This window comes from Arachis hypogaea, chromosome 3 (genome assembly GCF_003086295.3).
Source record: "Arachis hypogaea cultivar Tifrunner chromosome 3, arahy.Tifrunner.gnm2.J5K5, whole genome shotgun sequence".
In the NCBI taxonomy this organism is placed as follows: domain Eukaryota; kingdom Viridiplantae; phylum Streptophyta; class Magnoliopsida; order Fabales; family Fabaceae; genus Arachis; species Arachis hypogaea.
The window spans coordinates 13,989,643-14,009,121 of record NC_092038.1 but is presented as its reverse complement, the minus strand read 5'-3'; the positions used below and the strand labels follow the sequence as shown (position 1 = coordinate 14,009,121).

The following is a 19,479-nucleotide window of genomic DNA, read 5'->3' as shown; positions in this document are numbered from 1 at the left end:
CATGAAAAATTGAAGTTTTGAAGATCTGGCACTCGCGTGTACGCTTGACTCACGCATGTGCATGACCTGTGCATAGTTCAACTTGTGCATACGCATGACATGAAACGCGTAATTTCTTTAAAATTGCACATGCCAGCGATTTCTGGACCTTTCTTGGGCCCAAATCAAAACATAATTCTGAATGGAAAAAAGCCAAGATTTGAAGGGGAATGGGAGGTAATCAAGCATACACACATTACACTTAATTTTTGTAGATAGTTTTTTGTTCCTAAGCTTCTAGAGAGAGAAACTCTTCCTTATCTTTAAGATTAGTGTCCTTGATTACATTTTGTCCCAATTCATCACTTGGATCTTGTTGAATTTTTATTTTGTTGCTTTAATTGTATTGTTGCTAGTTCATCGTTTATAGTAGATTTAAATTCATACATTGCTTGTTAGATTCATAATTACTTAGATAGTATTTGATTACTAGATTTAATTTCTTGTCCATTAAGTTTCTTGCATGTTAAGTTTGTTAGTTTAATTTCTTGCTTATATCTTTCAACCTTGAACTTCTAACCAACTTTGATACACACACTTGCCCATCCTTGTGAAGACGATCTGAGAGTAATACTCTCGGTTATTTTTAATGGGTTGAACTTTTGACAACCAAATTAAACTTTGATTGGAGAGTTATTTGTCGGTTTGGACTATACGAGCAACGAAATTAATTTGTGAAAATTTTGAACCGACATTAATCCCCCCATCAGTTATTAGTTAAGTTTATTAATTTTTTGTTGTTTAGCAGACCAGCAGTGTATAAACAGAGAATACAAAGAACAGCAAACAAATATAAAATACAAAAAGCATTATATAGAAAATAATACAGAAATCACACACACATTCAAACAGAATACATAATAGAAAAGAATTCGCAAACAAGTATGATGCATGTCATAACCTCTGTAAGCGACCTTGCCTTACAAGAACAGCACTTCTAGGGGTGATGTATGTCTGGAAAGAAAATTCAGTCTACAGGCATCCCCATCTTTTATATCCGGCCCAAAGGCCCAATCTCGATCTCTGTAAACAACCTTTAGCTTATAGATTTCGCTTTTCTCCGTCATTTAGGGCCAACCCACTTTGATCAATCTCATATCTCTTCTCTTCCTTATTAATACTTTTCTCAATGTTCTTAGTCTCCTTTTAGTGCCATAATTAATTATAATCCTCTTCTCGTACCTATCCCTAGGTATTTTATGAAGAAATCCCTAGATTCTAGATTTTTTACTTATCTTTCTACGTCTTTTACTATAATTATCATCATATTCCTTAAATTTTTACGTTATTTACCTTTATGTCCTCATCTTTTACTTTAATTCTTTTTTATATCCGTTAAACTTTGAATATTATACTTTAACCCCAAGACTTCAGTTATGTATAATTTAACCCCTAAATTTTAGTTAATTATATTTTAACCCCTCAGCTTTTGAGTAATTATACTTTTACCTCTGAATTTTCACTAAATTATATTTTTTCCTAATTATTCTCGAAATTCCATTTTCTTGTGCGCTGGCGCCTAGCACCACAAGTCATAATGGATGGCACTTAACGCCCATAACTAGCATTTAGTGCCTTCCAAGGGAATTAAATGGTAAAGCGCCCAACGCCCATGATATTTTAAGAGGAGGGAGCCCAACACCCATAAGGTTCGAAGGGGGTTCCTAGCGCCCATGGAGTTTCAGAAAGAGGGCACCTAGCGCCTATGGAATTTCAAGAGGAGGGCGCCCAACGCTTAGCATTCCAGCCATCAAATATACATCAAAACATAACGTAACACTTAATTTCAAGTATCAAACAATTAACCATCAACCAGGCATCAAAAACACAATCAACTCACAATTAATTTACTAAATCTTACCTCTTTATTTCAGCTCACAGATACCGGTTTCTTCTAGGTGATTTATAGCTCGCTTCCTTCCTAGTTTTCAATTAAAATCAACTTTTAAACCAAGATATACATGGTGACCGAATCTTCATCACAAGTTCAGGAAGAATTCCTCACCTGTCTCAAGTCGGAATTAATGGATTCTTGCTCCTTTAGACTAGTAAGCAAGAGTTCCTAAGCAAGAACATCAACGATATCAAGTTCTTCCATAGGTTTAGCATGGCCAAGCCATCAAGAGGAGATTACAACAAAAATACTTCAACTCACCTTAACAAATCTGATATGGTTGTGAAAAAGAAAAAGAGATGAATACTTTAATTAGTTTAGAATTTTTGTGGGAGTTTTAGAACCAAAAGAGCTGAATCTTAGAAGTTTAGCGGCTATGGAGTTTTCAACTTCTCTCTCTCTCTTGTTCTTTTCTCTCAAAGTCACGTCTGGAAAAAAAAGGAAGTAGGAGGTGGCTCTCAAGGTCATGTATGAAGAAGAGAAAACAAGCAGGAGGTGGCTAGAATCAAAGCTGGCCAAATCTTGAGGGTGGTTAATCACCGGAATTAATTAATACAATATCATTAATTAAAGAGATAATTACTAAAATTAGATGTATTAGATCACTAGTAATTATACTCCTAAAGTGAATATATAAACTACTAGTATAAATGATGCTAGTAACATGATTATCTCGGAAATAAAATATCTATGATGATACATTAGAATAATTAAGTCCATCGGAGAGTGCCGACATTAATCCGTGCCGGTAGATTTTGTACCCGGTTATTATATTATTAAACTTATCTTCGGTTTAACTAAAGCGAGTAAAATATTATTATTATTATTATTATTATTATTATTATTATTATTATTATTATTATTATTATTATTATTATCTCGAGATTCGGGTCTGACTCGTCAAAACGAGTCTAACCACGGAAATCACAATTTCGAAATTCTTAATCGAAGTGGCTCAAAAACGCAATCTTCTGCTAGTTTAGTGACTGGTGACATGGCGAGGCGCTTGCTTTAGTGGACTTTTAGAAAAAAAATTCTATTTTAAAAAAAAATTAGGCCTTTACACTTGGAGTAATGACAAACCTAGAAAAATTTATCAGTGAGAGAAAAAATATGCAAAGTAAAATTTAGGTATAGATATATTTTTTTGTTTCCCATAGTACCCTACAGGTCAAGCATTAATCCATCGTTGATCTGAGCTCCATTTAAGAGTCTATCATTAGCTAATAAGTTGCTACATGCACGAGATAAAATCCAAACTCCTAACACTTATTTAAGTGGATGACTGAGCTAATCACTCGACCAACCCAAATTTATTTAAATATATTTAAAATTTTAAATTAAAACTATTTATATGTATTAAAAAATTAGAACTACACACGCAGACATCTATATACACACTCACTTATTATAGTATTTAAAATAATAAAAAGATAATTTCACACACATTATAGTATTTAAAATAATAAAAAAATCATTTATAACGATTTTTTCTTTATTTTTAACATGATTAAATATTATATTTATAAATGTTTCTAAAAATTATTTAATTATTTATTATCTCCTATTCAATTGAGAAATTTACTTATTATAGTATTCGTGGTATAAATAATTATTTTAACTAAAATAGTTACTATCAAGACCATTTTAATAAAAAATATTAATACAGTATATTAATATATAGATAATATGTTTTTTTATCTTAAATAACTTTTTAAAAAATTACTAATAATTTAAGTTTTATTTAATTAAAAAAACTAAGTTTCAATTTAATTTTCAACTAATTAGTTAGTATCATAAAGTTAAGTATCACTATTTTTATAAGTTGATTTATTTATTTATTTATTTTTAATTTTTATACTAAATCAAATTTAACAAAATAATTATCATTGTATGTTAAATTTAACAAAATATTTTTTAATATAAAACACAAAAAAATAATTTATATTTTATGTTGAGAGAAAACATAATAAGGCAAGCATATACATTTATATATAATTATTAGTATTTGTTTCAAATATATACATTTATTTATATATAATCATTAGTATTTAGCGAACTATCTAGTATCTATTTCATTCGTATTATATAGTAATACAAGTCTCTATAAAATCCCTCTTCTTTATACTTGGGTCCGTCCCTAACTTGGAGAAGATGTGGGTGCTAGCATGATGTTGTTGTAGGCCATGACACTACTGTAATCTAAGATAGCGTTTGGTTACTATCCATGTCTCTTAAAGACATGGACACGGTAACACACATCTTTTGTTTGGTTTGGTGAGACACAAACTTTAATCACGAGAAGACATAGATGGACATAAATACACAAAATTTATGTACCATCTATAAGTTAAGACACTAAGATACTAATTTTTTTTCCTTTAAATTTCAATTTTAACCTTAAACCCTAATACATTTTTTCCTCCCTTTCCTTCCCTCTTCCCTCTTCTTCTGCCTCTATCTATCCTCTTCCCCTCAATCACTTCTCCCTCTACCACCATCACCGTTGTCACTCAAGATCTGTTGCCCACCACTGAATCAGTCGCAACGTCGTCGCCGTCCACCCCTCGCAGCCCAGCATCGCAGATCGTGTCGCCCCACCATCGCGGATCATCACTAATTCACTATCATGGGTCTCATGGCGGTGATGGGTCTCACTGCTTCACTGCCACGGTCTCACGACTTCACCACCATCATTTTCCATATTTATTCCAGCTCTTTCTGTTTTCTTTTTTTTTGTTAGATCTGTACTTTCTTCAACCCTCGTTACATCCCTCTCATCTTCATTTCTTTTTTTTTTTTTGTGGACTAGTGTTTGATTTTTAAAAAATAATTGCTGAAATTTTCATTCTGTTTCAATTTTTAATTTAAATTGTTGAAGTAGTGATTAAATTTTATTAATGATATTGATTTGGGATGAAGTTAAAAAATTAACATTGGTAGTAAAAATAACTGATAATAATGGTAACAGTGATGATCATGTTTAAGATAAAATAAACATTTGAATTAGAGAATTGTGTTCTCAATATCTTACCAAACATGATAAAAAAATTATATATATATATATATATATATATATGTATATATATGTCTACTTGTGTATCTATATTTGTGTGTCCGTGTCTAAAAGACACCAACCAAACACAGCCTAATACATAGGAGGCTGGGAGATGAAATCGTGGAACGTGGCAGCTGCCTGGCTGGAAGGGGAAGGCGTTGAGGGTTTTAGACTTTTAAGGTATGGTGGATCTTTTTAGGATTTTGGATTTGAAAAGGTTTGACTATAATAATTTTAAAAAGCAAAAAAGAGAGAAGGGGGTTTTAAGTGGGATGAGCTAGGACAATAAAAAGAAAAAGAAAGAAGTGGTCGCGTGATGGGTTTGTCCCGGCTTGCTAAACCTCGCGGGATAAATGGTGCAAATTAGGTGACTCAAACGTTTAATCCGGCCCGCCTCTTTCGGTGGGTTAAGCGGGCCAAGCTGGCAGGCTGCGGCACATTTGTCATCCCCACTGATAATTTACCTTGTCATCCTCTACCCAGACCCCAGTGACCCAAATGCAGAAATAAAATTGGCTTTAGGATTAGGGCCCATTGCATATTGGACTAACATGATAAGCCCCACTAATATTAACCACTTTTCCTGGATTAGAAACACCCAAAGCGCCAAGATAGCCTTGGCTCTAATGGCATTTCTCCCTCCTCCCCACCTCAAGGTGGGTTCAAACCCTAGAGAATACAATTGAGGAAAAATGTGATAAAATATGTGAGGAGTGTGTGGGTGTGTTGTGTATCTAGGATTGGGAGTTGTCCAATCCATTGGGATACCTAGGATTGGGAGTTGTCTAATCCACCGACCAAAAAAAAAGAAACACCCAAAGCTGCATATCTCCCCGTCATAACTCTTAAAATTGAAGTTTAATCATGAAGAATTTTTATCTCTCAGCATCTCAATCAATAAATAATGCAAATTATACAGTTGAATATGAAAAAAAGAACCCAATGATACTATGAGCAGAGACAACAGTAAACTTGACCGCAAGTGTGTACCATGGCTCGGTAATCTGAGCGGCAACAAATTACTATTACCCTCAGCAGAATCAGTAGGATATACAAACTTGATGGTCGCATGTGCCCTCCACATTGTTTTTGGCAAGGCAATTATGTAGAGCAGCAATTCTGGTCAAATTTTAGAAATTAGTCATAAAGATGAAAAGAAAACCACAATCAATAATCATATATAATAATCGTGTATCAATTCAGTTCAGCTGCGAGATCTTTTACTGCCTTTATATATTAATAGCCCAAGCATAAGTTCATTTTTTTAAGCTTAACTACAAACACTTTGCAACTGAAGCTTGTACAAATAATTTGCTTATTCTAAAATGAAATTTACGTCAACAATTTATCAGAGTACAGAGAGAAGACCATAGACTATAATCTATAGAAATACGTCATAAGCTCCGATAATTCATGTCTATCATTGCACTCGGACTCTACAAAAAATAACAGAAATAGCATACAACATTATTTCCAGTTTGATGCTTATTTATGCATCGATGCATCCCTGACTTTACCAGAACAACCGAACGAAAATATTCAGCATTCAACAACAAACAAGATAATTTCATTTCCTTCCAGTACAATAGCGCAAACAATCACACTAAAAGTGTACCAACATCAATAGCAATTAGGAAATAGAAAGTACGAATGACTTACAAAGCTGAATTGGTAGTGCAAAAATACCCCTTTTGTCTTTAGAGTATTATAGAAAGGGGAAAAATTTTTTTTTTCAAGCATACTCTTTTAGGGTCTAACGTTTTTTCCACCAATGCATCCAAATTTCTTAGCTATTCATTATGGAAAAACAAGACAGTCTAGCACATAGCAGAGCGGCATTAGCATTGTTACCTTTTCAGGAGTTGCATCAAGAGCTCCTAATGCTAATGTATCCACTAAGTAGCCTCTCCACTTGCTTCCCAAGAATGTCAGCCTCCAGGTTCACCTTCTGGCCAACTTCCTTCAATGGAATAACCACCTTCTGCTGCGTGTACGCCACAAGCATGAAATTGAACCATCCTTCTCCATCATTCACATCCACCACCGTCAAACTCGTCCCGTCCACTGCAATAAATCCTTTTGGCACCACATACTTCAGCAACTCCTTCTCGGCCTTTACCTACTATCAGTACCAGTATATATTTTTTAAAATCATTACCAACACAACGAAGAAGTAAAACTGCTCAATAATTCGTTAATATAACACATGAAAATTTTAAACATTGATAATTGCCATTTTTACTTCTATACATGATGATGAGCTCTATGGTTAATAATGCATTCCTAACTATTCGAGTAAGGTTTCTTTGTGCCACAAAACACTTCGCGTAAAAAATATACAGACAGAACAGAATGCATCTTCAATATTTCAATATTTGGAGTATGAGACAGAATTCTTGCTAACAGAAAGTCAAGCCATATAAACGGTAGATTCATGCTCCTTGAGTACATTTAACCCATTCTAGATCACAATCACAGGTTCTTTATTTTTATAGAATATTTCAACACTATAAATTGAAGTGAATAATTATGATTACATGCTTTCAATATAGTACTTGTGTATCTGCGATGGCATAACTGCCTAACTAACATTTTACCTTGATCCAAAGCGAATCACCTTCCGGAACCTTCGAGAGTATGATACCCGTGCTATCCACGTGACCTTGGACGAAGTGTCCGCCCATGCGGCTCGTAGGGGTCAACGCCCGCTCCAGGTTTACCAGCGACCCGCCCTGCAGCTCCTCCAGCGAGGTCTTCCTGAGAGTCTCCGGCGACAAGCCAACGGTGAACGTGTTGGCGTCGAACTCCGTTACGGTGAGGCAGGTTCCGTTAACGGCGATGCTATCGCCGAGGTTAACGCCCTCAAGAACGGTCTTGGCTGCAATTACCATGTCGAAGCCACCGTGTGGGGCCTTGCCGAGTTGCTTGACGGTTCCCAATTCTTCAACGATGCCGGTGAAGAGGCATCGAGTTTGAGGAGTTTGAGGTGCGGTGGCATTGGTGCGGCGGAGGGGGAGGGTGGATCTGGGTTTATTGGGGAGGAACGTGAGACGGAGTGGGGAGGGTTTTAAGATTGGATTGAACGCGAGGCGGCGACGGTGATGGGCTTTGGAAAGGAGGAGAGAGGTGTATGTTGATGGTGTGATTTTGGGGGTTGTAGATGTGGAGACAATAGAAGATGGAACTACTGCTGCTGCCGCCATTTGCGTTGCCATGTTCTGTTGGCTCAAGTGTACTGCTTTATTTGTTTGGTTCTTTATTTCCTACTGGAGGCCAAGGGAAAACAAACAGCAAGAACAACACACACTGGGGCGGATAAATAGAGAGTTGTGAAAACAGGCTAGGAATGAGGGATTAAGGGACAAGGGGGCAAATGTGATTGACTGATGAATGAAGCTGGATACTGAAAAAAGCTTCCTTAAAACATTATCAAAATATATTTTTATTTATTAAATTATTTTTGTTTTTCTTCCATAATAAAATTCTACTAATCATGAACTGATGAATGAAGCTGATACTGAAAAAAGCTTCCTTAAAACATTATCAAAATATATTTTTATTTATTAAATTATTTTTGTTTTTCTTCCATAATAAAATTCTACTAATCATGAACTAAACTATTTAAGCGCATTGGAATTAAAGTAGAAAGTCACAAATGTTTTTTAAGGAAATAACATCTCAACATAAAAAATAATTCTTAAATACATTTTATTAAAACATTAAAAGGATTATGATCAATCAATAAATAAAAATAGAAGAAATAAAAAGGCATCTAGAGAGCATATTATGATTATTATATGTTTCTTTATACAACAACGTAGAATTTGCTGATAAAAACTATGAATTAGAAATTATGCAATTCTAGAAAAATGAGTTTATTAAACAAGAATACAAGCATGGCAAATTAGAGACTAGAATCTAAATATTCATAATGAAGTAACAATATACTTGTTTAACATCTTTTTATTTTTGTTAATATTAATATAGTTTATGAAATTGAAATAATAAAATTATATGAATAATATAATTCTATAATTAAGAAATAAGTAAAGAATATAATTTGAAGATAGAAAATTAGATTTTTCATGTTTATTTTCTGTTTATTTGAAATTACTTCTCTAACTAGATACATCCAACTTTTAGAATATCTTAACCCCTATTTTCAATCCTTCTCCTCTCCTGGTACTCCCCCCTCTGTATAAAATGATAGGTTAGGTTTCAAGTTAAATCATGTTATATTTAAATCGCTTTATCATAGTTATATCATGCAATGTTAGGTAAGTCACTACTTTATAACGATATTTTTTCATGTTTTTCTGTATTTTAATATATCACATACTTTTTATAATAATATTAGTAAAATATATTTAGGTTTTGAAAATTGACCCATAATTAAAAAAAATGGTTTAAAAATTAAATAATTATCAACAAAAAATTTGAATAATTTGAATGGTCATCCCATTCGTCCTCTTAAGCAGATGTCCAAAATTTGAAGTTCACCTTGTACATGAAAAAATTCCGTGGGCAACCAAAATTAAAGCTAGACATCCTCATCAACTGCAAATCTATATTTTAAATAATCGAAGTTTGTAATTATTTAACATTGGAGCAATCACAGGTACCATTATCCAACATTAACATTTTATTTCTTCTCATGGCAAATTATGCAACACGATGGAATTTGAAGTTTGCCTAATACAAAATCTTTTTCTCAGTTACAAAATTGATAGGAACCCAAAGAATTAAATACAAAGTCAACATCCCAAACAAGTTCTGGAATTTGGTTATAGGGAAAGAGGGGATTATGATTCGGTTTCCATTTTCTCGTGTTCGACTCAACAGCTGTCACTTCAAGCACGTTTTTTCCTCAGTGCGAACGCAGGTCTCCGGCCACTGCTTGAAGATGACCTCGAAGAATTTGACATCAACCCTCGCAAGAGAGCTAAGACACCAAAACCCATGAAAGGGAAGTACATTTTCAATAGCTTCTCGGATGCCTTGTTGGAGAGCATCATTTCTGATAACACAGCAACCTGAAATCCACACACAGCTAAAAGATGTAAACTAAAACAATGCAAGACACAGATTATTATCCAAATCCAACTGTGATAGCTGATAGAACTGGTTTAGATTTTCCTTGAATGTGAAAGTATGAGAGGAAATTGTTTATTCAAGAAATGATCCTAGATCACTGAGACCAAAGAACTAAAAGGTACAGTGTTCTTGTCCACAATGCTAATCAAATACCTATCATCTTTTCCCTTCCTCTGTTTTCTGCTTTCTATGTAGCTAACTTACAATCGAAATGCACATGCCCCCTATATCGGCATTCATTACTCGACCACCTAACCATGTAAAATTTGGCCTACTTGCTATTTGATCATCCCTAAACATCAGAATGCATCTATTTGATGATCAATCAACCATGATTGGGATAGAACCCATTACGACGCAAAGCGCGGACATTGCAACTTAGTAGTGTAGGGTAATGACATGAAAAGTACCTAATTGTTAGAAAGGCCATGTGATAGAACATCTTTTTCTTCTTTGGATAAAAGAAGACTTCTATAATTCTATTAAGATAAACTGATAAAGACCATTTGATATAAGTTGATCATAGGTTTTGCTAAAATTTAATCCAAATAACATTCAAAGTTGCATAACTGCAATCTTTTTTTTTCTTTATATACATATTTAAGAGTTTAATTTTAATTCAATGTAAGTGTAAAGCAGTTTTACACATACATTTTATTACTTAAAGTTTTACATTGATAGCATGAATGATCATCTAGAAAAATGAATACGATTGGATGCTTGTATAAAATGTTTTATATCATAAGTACATCAAAATTAAACTCTGTATTTAAATAACAAAGTTGGTCATCATTAACATAACCTATATCTAACATTGCAAGCTTAACAAAAAGGGAAGACAACATAGCAAAAATGTATGAAGGAGGTGAATCCAATGAAAGCCAAAAGATTCCGATGCTAGACAAATTTAAGATGTAACTAACTAAATCTCGTTAGAGCAAACTCAGAGAATCCTAAGAATTCATATTAATATAGGATCCATATAAGCCTGTGATTCTAACACAAGTCACCAATGAATCTTGTGACAGAGAAATAATTAAAAAGAAAAAAATTACCATGGAAGTGGAGAGGGATGCACCATAGATCAAGCAAGTGGTGTTGAACCAAGGCTTGGAAGCGAAGAGGGCATAGAGATTAAGAAGAGAAAGGGGCCATAGAAACAGAAGCTCGAGCCAAACCAAGCCAACAAAGAAGTGAGGTTTCTCAGAAACAAGGTAATCACCATATTCATGGGTGTACCATTGCTTAAGCTGGACGAGAAATTCAGGGAAGTAAGTGAGAGGAAGACATGTTTGTCCATCAATGAGGGGTGCAGCGAATGCTATTAACAGGAAGAACAGGAACAGAACAAAGTCTATCAGATTCAATGCAAACCCCATTTTCTTTCTTACTTTCTTTCTTTTAGGTTTTCTTTGATAGGAAGGGGATCTTGGAGCCCTTTCAAACTTTAACTATACTGGACATTTTCGTGCTTCAGTTTTCACCTTTTTTTTACAAATATAAGAAATAAATTTATATTTTTTTTAGTTTTTAGTTACTTAGTTTTGAGGTTTTTTAGTTGTTTTGTGGTAAAAAAAAATAAAATAATAATCATAGTATAGTTATTATTATAAATTAAAATATACTGTTATACTAAATTTGATTATTTTAGTAACTAAAAGAAAAATTTGAAATAACATGTAGGGTGGCAAATGGGCCTAAATCTGTCGGACCGACCTGCATAACCCACCAAAAAAAGCTAGTTGAGTGGGAAAATTAAGACCGTCAAATAGCAAAAGCCTGCCTAACTTGCACCGCTTAAATCGCGGACTTTGGCGGGGTGGGGCAGGACGGACTTCTTTGCCGGACTTGGTCTTTTTTAGTGAGGGGGTTATTTTTGCAATTTTTTTTGCCAAAATCTAACTTCTCTAAACCTAACTTACAAGAATATGAAGATAAAAATTGAGTGTTTTGAATTATATTTATATTATTTTGGAGATAATATTTATAATTATGTTTTGGATTATGTTTATTTTGCTTTGGAGCAAATATTTATACTTATGGTTTGAATGAAAATTTGGTTTATAATTATGTTTATTAGTTATTTATAATTACAAAAACTTTAATGTTTGTGAATATTTTTTATACTTTTAGAAATTATAAATTTATTAATATGGTTGTGAAATTATATATATTATTTAGTAATTAATAGTTAAAAAAAGAGAAGTTTTGGTGGGTTTAGCCCGCCAGCTCACAGTTAGGCAAGGCAGAATGGGATTTTAAGACCGCCTCACTAGGCGGGGCGGAGCGGACTAGCCTGCCAAAGAACGGGTTTCTGGCGAGGTGGGGCGGGGCGAACTTCTCCACTTGCCACCCCTATATATAGCATATATATATAAATATATAGTAGTTTTTTTTTTGGAACTTTTTTTAAAAAATTTAGAATAAATAATATGAATTAAATTTTATGTTTCTCAAACTAGCACTTTCTAGTTCCTACTATTCTTAAGCTAAAATACTATTTCATTCCATGAAAGTTAACCCTTTTTTTTTTACAAACTTTATATATTTAAGATAAATTTAAACTAAATATTAAAAAAGAAGAAAATAACTTGATCAATCTTATGTTACATAATCTTATTCTTCTATCACCACTTTTATTCTTCCTAATATAATATATGAATTTTGTTGGTAAAACACATCTATGCAATCTATTTACAAAGTAAATCTCCTTTGGCAGATATTGGTTACTGGTTCTCTTTGTAGTACTGTTCTCCAAACTTTGAGAGTGCTAATTTTCAAACTTTTTTTTAGTTTTGAGTCACATACTCACATTAACATTGTTTTAAAATTCTTTATTTTAGATGCTTTATTAGTATATCTTACATCATTATGATTTGATTCTGGTTCAGGGGATATATAAAGCCAATTCGGGAAATATAGCAGCAAATTCATAGTGGGGCAAATGATATCAAGTTTGATGATTTTGTTGTAGCTCGTGGCAGGTGCTGCTCCACTTGATCAGTTTATCTTTTCCTAAGTTATTTACCATATATTTCTTCTCAATAAGATTCTCTTCTAGATAACTTTATTACTTGTTAGCATATTCTAGTATGCTTAATGCAACCAAGTGAAAACAAATAGCTTTCTGAAAAAGAAGTATATATATGTTCATTGTACATTTTATGAGAGATATCATCAATGGTTATTTAAGTAATCATGTATGTTGGATGTGTAATATGTTGGATTTACTGGATCATCGTTATTTGTTAGGTATATTATGTTGTATTTAACATTTTTTTAGTTATTTAAAAAAACCATAAATCCAATTCAATCTAATCTATTTATTTTGGTAGTGAAACATTATATATTTATCGTTTATGTGCATTTTTATTTTCTTCGCTCATAAATTTTGATATTTGAATTTGTTTGTAAATTTTTAATAATAAATTATAAATAAATTATGATGTGAAATTGTGAAATTTTAGAATTTATTAATATAAAATTATTAAATTTAAATATTTAAAATTATATATTAAATTTTTAATAATTTTATTTTATATTTAATTAAATCTGTTTAACTACAATTTAGCTTTGATTGGATTATTGAATTAGTCACTTGACTGATTTGCTAACCGATTCGATTCTCGCACATTAGTTATGAAAAATTACATCGAACCAACTAGGTTAACTAGATACTCGATTGTTGTTTTTTATTTATCTTTGGCTTCTTATCAAGATTGGTCCAATTCACGACAAAAAATTAATTGCAAACAGGTCAAAAATCGAGATAAAAATAAGTAAATTGGTTGAAGCAATCCGTTTTTAGCGATTCACTAGTTTAGAATAATAAAATACAAATTTGTTTTATATATTCATATATAAACTTATTATTTTATCGATTCAATTTTTAAACCTTTAAACTTTTATTATTTTACTAGTTTAATGATCAACCTTCCAAATCATACGCATTGAAGTTGCTCTTATAATACATGACGATCCACATAAACAAGGGAAACTAGGAAACTATTTATTGAGGAGTTTTTGTAACTACCAGAACATCAAAACAGGGTGAGAAATATAATAGGAAACAAAGGGAGTTTGGAACATGGCTAACTTTCTACTACTGTTAAACATGTCCTTATCTCCTTCTTAAGCCTAAATACAAAATTGGTATCACATTTTCTTTCTTCCTTTGATATCTGATAGGACAATTCCTTCAAGTTGAAACCTTATTAGTCCTCTTCTCCTGTTTCCATTTCTTCTTTCTTACTCACTTTCCCTTTTATTCCTTCCATTGTGAAACCAAACCTCATTGCTGATGATGATTGAGGAATGAGGAGTCTCCTTTGTTTTGAAAAGCTACATGCTTTTGCTTTGACTAAACCTAACAACTCGTTTGCCCCGAGATGCGAACGACAGGCATCTCTGGTTGGCCGGTTGCTCCTGAACTTTTTTTGTTTTAGTTACTGGTTTTTCAAGCTTCAACATTCTATGCATGCTGTTATTATTTACAGTTCTTAGAAATCAATGATAGGCTCCCCAACATTTAGATTTCTCTCCACTGTCCATGGTAGGTCAAAGAGTTTGGCAGTGATGAACTTGAAGATCTTGTTCACATTGATGTTGTAGGTTGCACTTGAAAAGAACAAGGGGGCATTGAGGGCCTTAGCATATGCTCTTGCCTGTTGCAATTTCATCAATATAACAGCACATCACATACATTATTCGTAACTTTAATAATATTCAAATTTGGCTCTATTTGAAAAAGGCTTATAGCATTGCAACATGTGTTGCTTATCTTGCTTTGTAAATAAATAGAGGCATGGGGGTGTGTATGTCCTTGTCTACCTAAGGTTCAATCATCATCAAACATGCACTATCAAAGATGGGGTCCAATTTTACCAAAACTAAAATAGATAGGGACCATACCTATTGAAGATCCACAAATCTGAACAATTATGCAGGTGATTCTATTAATGTTTTCAAGAAGAGAAAAAGTTTATGACTGCATAAAATTTGTGTAAAGCTACACTCCTGTAGCTGAAAATTTTGTACGCTAATATTTGTAACAGTTCATTAAAAATCAAATCATAATAACATTTTAATCCTCAAGATATATATTTCAATTTCCAACAGCTTAATCCACCGTTCATAATTTATGTTTCAAAGTTATTAGGAGTGATGATATTTATTATTAATTACCATACTTCATCCTATTTTTTTACATCACATAAACACAAGCTATTTTGACTCAAATGAAGTCCTAACGTTGCTTCTTCATGACTCAAGGATTAGGATAAATCAAAGTTTGAATCTAACGGTACATGTGAGAGATTGCTAAGCAGTGGATTAGATTGCTACAATTTGCAATCTTTAGAGACTAAAGTGTTATGATTTGATTTTTTGAGAGAGACTGAAGTATATTCTACCCAAAATCATAAGTTTCATGACTAAGCATAGAAACTGTGCAATTAAAATTATCTTTTATGTGCCTATACCCTACAAAGATACTGATAATGTGTCTGCATGTAACATGTTAAGAGCTATTAAAGGTTTCTTTTAATGTTGTCTGCAGTAAGCCCTATTAGTCCCTTTCACTTGAGTTGATGGTTTAACCGAAAACAACAATTAAATCATAAGAGCTAAGAAACAAGGAAGGGAGGCTTCATATTGAAGCATTGACTAAAACCTTTCTTAGTCCTTATTCAACTTCATCAAGAAATCATGTACAAAATTGATTCCTCTTCCTCTTGTGTGGATCATTCCGTAGACTTCCATAACTTTCTTTTGACTATTAGATTCTTAAACTGGTTAAATTGAAGGAAAACGTGGTTATTGATAAGTTTTAACTAATTATATTTTTTATTTTAAATCTAAAGTGTGATTAGGAATAAAATTGAATGTGACAGTCAATAAGGAAAATCATTTTCAGTTCTCTGCTGGTTTAAGAAACATCCACCAACATGTTTTTTATTGCAATATAATTTTACTATTTTTTTAAGAATAAAAATTTTTAATATCATATTGAATCCTTCTTTAGAACTTGATTCAAGAATATCACTTTTTTAGGCTTAGCATTTTGGAATTAATTTCTATTTACCAACAGTATTTTATACTGTCAGCCAATGAAATTTAGCAAGAAATGTGCCAAATTAACATATATAGCTATCTATTATAATAACTACTCACTATGATTTTTCACTTGAACTTCTTGGCTAACAGTCTAAACCTTATTTTATACTATGGATAGAAATTAACCTCTTATCAATTTTTTCAGAAATTCATATTTAGTGGTTGATAAAATAAAATAAAATAAAATGGTGAAATTGAAAATATTTACCTCACTAGCAATGGTCCATTGCATATCAATAGGGAGCTGAATGAAATCATCAAATTTGGTTCCTATCAACACTGGAATTGCAGTCTACCAAAAATTGAGCAACGACAACATCATCAACACTTAAAATTCTTAAATTCCTCTGTTATCAATCAATCAACATTGCACAACAATTAACTAAAGATAAGCAGACGGATTAATTATATACCTGGTTCCATTTCCTGGCTTCTGTGTACCATCCTAGAACACTGAATCCAAAACACCCACCACACCATAAAAAAAAAAAGAAAAGTAGCAGAAAATTTTTCTGAGATTAGCAAAGATTATTTAGCTACCCAAAAGCTAGTCTCTTCCCTGATTTAATTTATGAGTTACTAATATAAAGAAAGCACCTGTTTAATGTGAATCTGCTTGTTAGATCAAACATGATTAAGATTGCCACAGAGTCCGTACATGCCACTGGAATTTGCTCTATTGATTTTGAATCACCTGCACAAATATACAGATTATTAATAATTAAGTAATCATAAGTTACAATGATTAACAAAGGAATCATCTTTTTTTTTTTGTAATAATCACTACTTAACCTTGAACTTCCCAGATTGAATACGAAATACGTGCCCCTCTAACATCCAAAGTTTTGTCCATCGGATTCAACCCTTTACCCTGTTGCCCATTCTCATCCCCAACATATTTCACCTTACAAAACCAACAAATTAATTAATAATTAATAATAATTACTTAAGTTGTGGTTTGCAATTGCAACGTTGCTGATGCAGAATTGTTCCTCATTAGTCACATTATTATTTTCACGAGTTTTAATTTCGAAAAATTCGTAAAATCACAATTTAAAACAGAGCAATAATAAGGAAACCTAATCAATCAACAAATAAGACTCACCAAGAAGCTGGTTTTTCCAATTTGAGAATCACCTAACAAAGTGATCTTCAAAGAAACCAAATCGGGATCCAACTCATGAGCATGAAACTTTGGTGGCGAAGCCGCTTCATCCAACAGCCGAGGAGATGGCAATGCCGCCGCATCGGCCGGAAGTACGTGGTACGTGGCGGCATTGGCTGGCTTCGTGTTCTTTCCGCCGGAGCACGTGATGAAGTGGTGGAGCACACGGAGGAAGCACCGCCGTAGAACCACAACGCGCTTCTCGATCCGCCGCCGCAGCGTCGTAGATTGCTCAATTTTCCGGCGTAACTGTGGCATGCTAACAAAAAACGAAAAACACTTCTCTGATCTTTTTCCTTTTTAGTTTATCTGTTCTGTAATTTTTGGATTTTTCAGAGAAATTAAGAAAAAGTTGGAAGTGTTTGAAAGTGTTTTTGTTTATTATTATATTTTTTTAATTTATTTTCTGTTGTTGATGATGGCCTCAAACTCAAGTGCAAGAAGTGAGCCTCTCAGCCATGAAAATGAAAGACGAGGTTGTGTGTTGTTTCATATTTTGAAAGCCCCAGGGGCATTTCGGGAAATAAATCCCTCATTTTTCTAATTTGATTAAATAATAATAATAAATAATAATAATTATAATAAAAAATTATAATTATTATTATTTATTATTATTATTATTATTATTCTGAAGTGTTTATTAGTGTTTTCACTTTTCGGTTACAACTTACAACGACTTTTTTGCTATGAGACGTTACTAGTCCCACTACTTTAACGCTACCGTTGACCGTTAAAGTATGGACACTATGCTTTTCCTCGTTTTTTTTTTTTTTTAAATCATTTTTAGTGGTTATGAATTTTTCTTCTTTCGGTTTACTCTAGAGTCTAGACACATGCTCCAAAGGAATTTATATTCGGAAAAGAAAAAGGGTTTGTTGTGAAATTTGAAAAAGTTGTCTTGAAGTGTATGCGGTATGCTTAAATAGATCCGTGAGAGTGGCTACCGAAGAAAAGAAAAACTGAGATAAAGAGGAGTTTTCCGGAAAGGAGTGACATCAAAAAAGTTATACTAAAATAAAAAATAGAAAAATTATAACTTCAATAGGGTATGTTTATTATTTACCTCTCATAATGTTTTCACTCTGCAATTTGTTTACAACTTTAGTTTAGATGAGTGTCAAAAAAAATTCAGGTTATATGTAAATGTAAGACTAGAAATGAATTAAGTCAATTTGAATTTGATTTGTTAACGATTTGATAAGTTGAATTTATGAATTTGTGAGCCAAATTTTAATTTAGATAAACTCAATTTATTAATTTATGAATTTAATTAATCAATTATTATATATATTATAATATACAATTTTATGTAACAGATTTATATCCATAATTATGGGAGCAAATATTCCAGGGAATTAAAATTTTTTTTTAAATAATATATAGTAATAAAATTTATTTGTTCTTACTATATAATTAAATTTAACTCTAAAATGTTATTGAACATTACCCATCAATTTTAATTATATAAAAACAAATAATAATTCGAAATTCAAATGAATTTATTATAATAATCTTTAAAAAAGTAAAATAATTATAAATTTATTATTTTACAATTGTAACTAATAAATAAATTTAAAGCTTGAAAAACTTAATTATATACTTAGTAAATATTACTATTATGCCGTGTACATAAATTTGGTTATTTATTTAAAATAGAGTTAATTATGAATTTGGTACCCAAAAAATTTAAATGTTGACAAAAAGGTCCATAATAAAAGTTATTAACAAAATAGTCATCGAATAATTTGAAAATACGACAAAAACAACTAATAAATATTATATTTATTATAAATGATAAAAAAATTTTATATTTAACAAACGACTTATTCATTTAATTTAAATTTCGTGCCAACGCTTAAATAAATATTTAGAAGATGTACACAACAAATTTAGACCAAAATTTAATCTCAAGATTTTTTTTATTTTTTAAAAAAGTTTAGTTATTCACAATTAAAAAATTTTACTTGACACAAAATTATAAAATTTTCAGAATAGAAAAATCTTTTTTAATGATAATTGTAAAAAATGACATCAAAATATGATTTCTAAAGTCTTTTTTAGTGTATATATTTAAGATATATCTAATTCTTTTTATTGTATTTTTAAATATTTTAG

At 32.0% G+C, this 19,479-nt stretch overlaps 3 protein-coding genes across 3 annotated transcripts; all 3 read right to left on the bottom strand.

Moving 5' to 3' along the window:
• Positions 1-5,823: 5,823 nt before the first annotated feature.
• LOC112789613 (riboflavin synthase) lies at positions 5,824-8,411 on the bottom strand. Its single transcript, XM_025831579.3, has 3 exons — positions 7,589-8,411; positions 6,843-7,110; positions 5,824-6,110 (listed from the first exon to the last, which is right to left on the bottom strand). The coding sequence occupies exons 1-2, from the start codon at positions 8,204-8,206 to the stop codon at positions 6,859-6,861; spliced, it is 870 nt and encodes a 289-aa protein (XP_025687364.1). The 5' UTR covers positions 8,207-8,411; the 3' UTR covers positions 5,824-6,110; positions 6,843-6,858.
• Positions 8,412-9,615: 1,204 nt separating this feature from the next.
• LOC112789612 (uncharacterized) lies at positions 9,616-11,586 on the bottom strand. Its single transcript, XM_025831578.2, has 2 exons — positions 11,141-11,586; positions 9,616-10,024 (listed from the first exon to the last, which is right to left on the bottom strand). Exons 1-2 carry the CDS (start codon positions 11,462-11,464, stop codon positions 9,842-9,844), a joined length of 507 nt encoding a protein of 168 aa, XP_025687363.1. The 5' UTR covers positions 11,465-11,586; the 3' UTR covers positions 9,616-9,841.
• A 2,485-nt stretch (positions 11,587-14,071) lies between these two features.
• On the bottom strand, positions 14,072-17,915 carry LOC112789611 (septum-promoting GTP-binding protein 1). The gene is made up of 6 exons (XM_025831577.3): positions 17,305-17,915; positions 16,992-17,103; positions 16,797-16,893; positions 16,613-16,652; positions 16,408-16,491; positions 14,072-14,749 (listed from the first exon to the last, which is right to left on the bottom strand). Exons 1-6 carry the CDS (start codon positions 17,620-17,622, stop codon positions 14,585-14,587), a joined length of 816 nt encoding a protein of 271 aa, XP_025687362.1. The 5' UTR covers positions 17,623-17,915; the 3' UTR covers positions 14,072-14,584.
• Positions 17,916-19,479: the final 1,564 nt, after the last annotated feature.

Excerpts from the sequence above, each read along its gene's own strand:
- LOC112789613 (XM_025831579.3), bottom strand. The coding sequence starts at position 8,206 with ATGGCAACGCAAATGGCGGCAGCAGCAGTAGTTCCATCTTCTATTGTC. Across the intron at positions 7,111-7,588 it reads GTGATTCGCTTTGGATCAAG|GTAAAGGCCGAGAAGGAGTT; the intron begins GTAAAATGTTAG and ends TACTGATAGTAG.
- LOC112789612 (XM_025831578.2), bottom strand. The coding sequence starts at position 11,464 with ATGGGGTTTGCATTGAATCTGATAGACTTTGTTCTGTTCCTGTTCTTC. Across the intron at positions 10,025-11,140 it reads CATCCCTCTCCACTTCCATG|GTTGCTGTGTTATCAGAAAT; the intron begins GTAATTTTTTTC and ends TGTGGATTTCAG.
- LOC112789611 (XM_025831577.3), bottom strand. The coding sequence starts at position 17,622 with ATGCCACAGTTACGCCGGAAAATTGAGCAATCTACGACGCTGCGGCGG. Across the intron at positions 17,104-17,304 it reads TTGGAAAAACCAGCTTCTTG|GTGAAATATGTTGGGGATGA; the intron begins GTGAGTCTTATT and ends TGGTTTTGTAAG. Across the intron at positions 14,750-16,407 it reads AATGGACCATTGCTAGTGAG|GCAAGAGCATATGCTAAGGC; the intron begins GTAAATATTTTC and ends AAATTGCAACAG.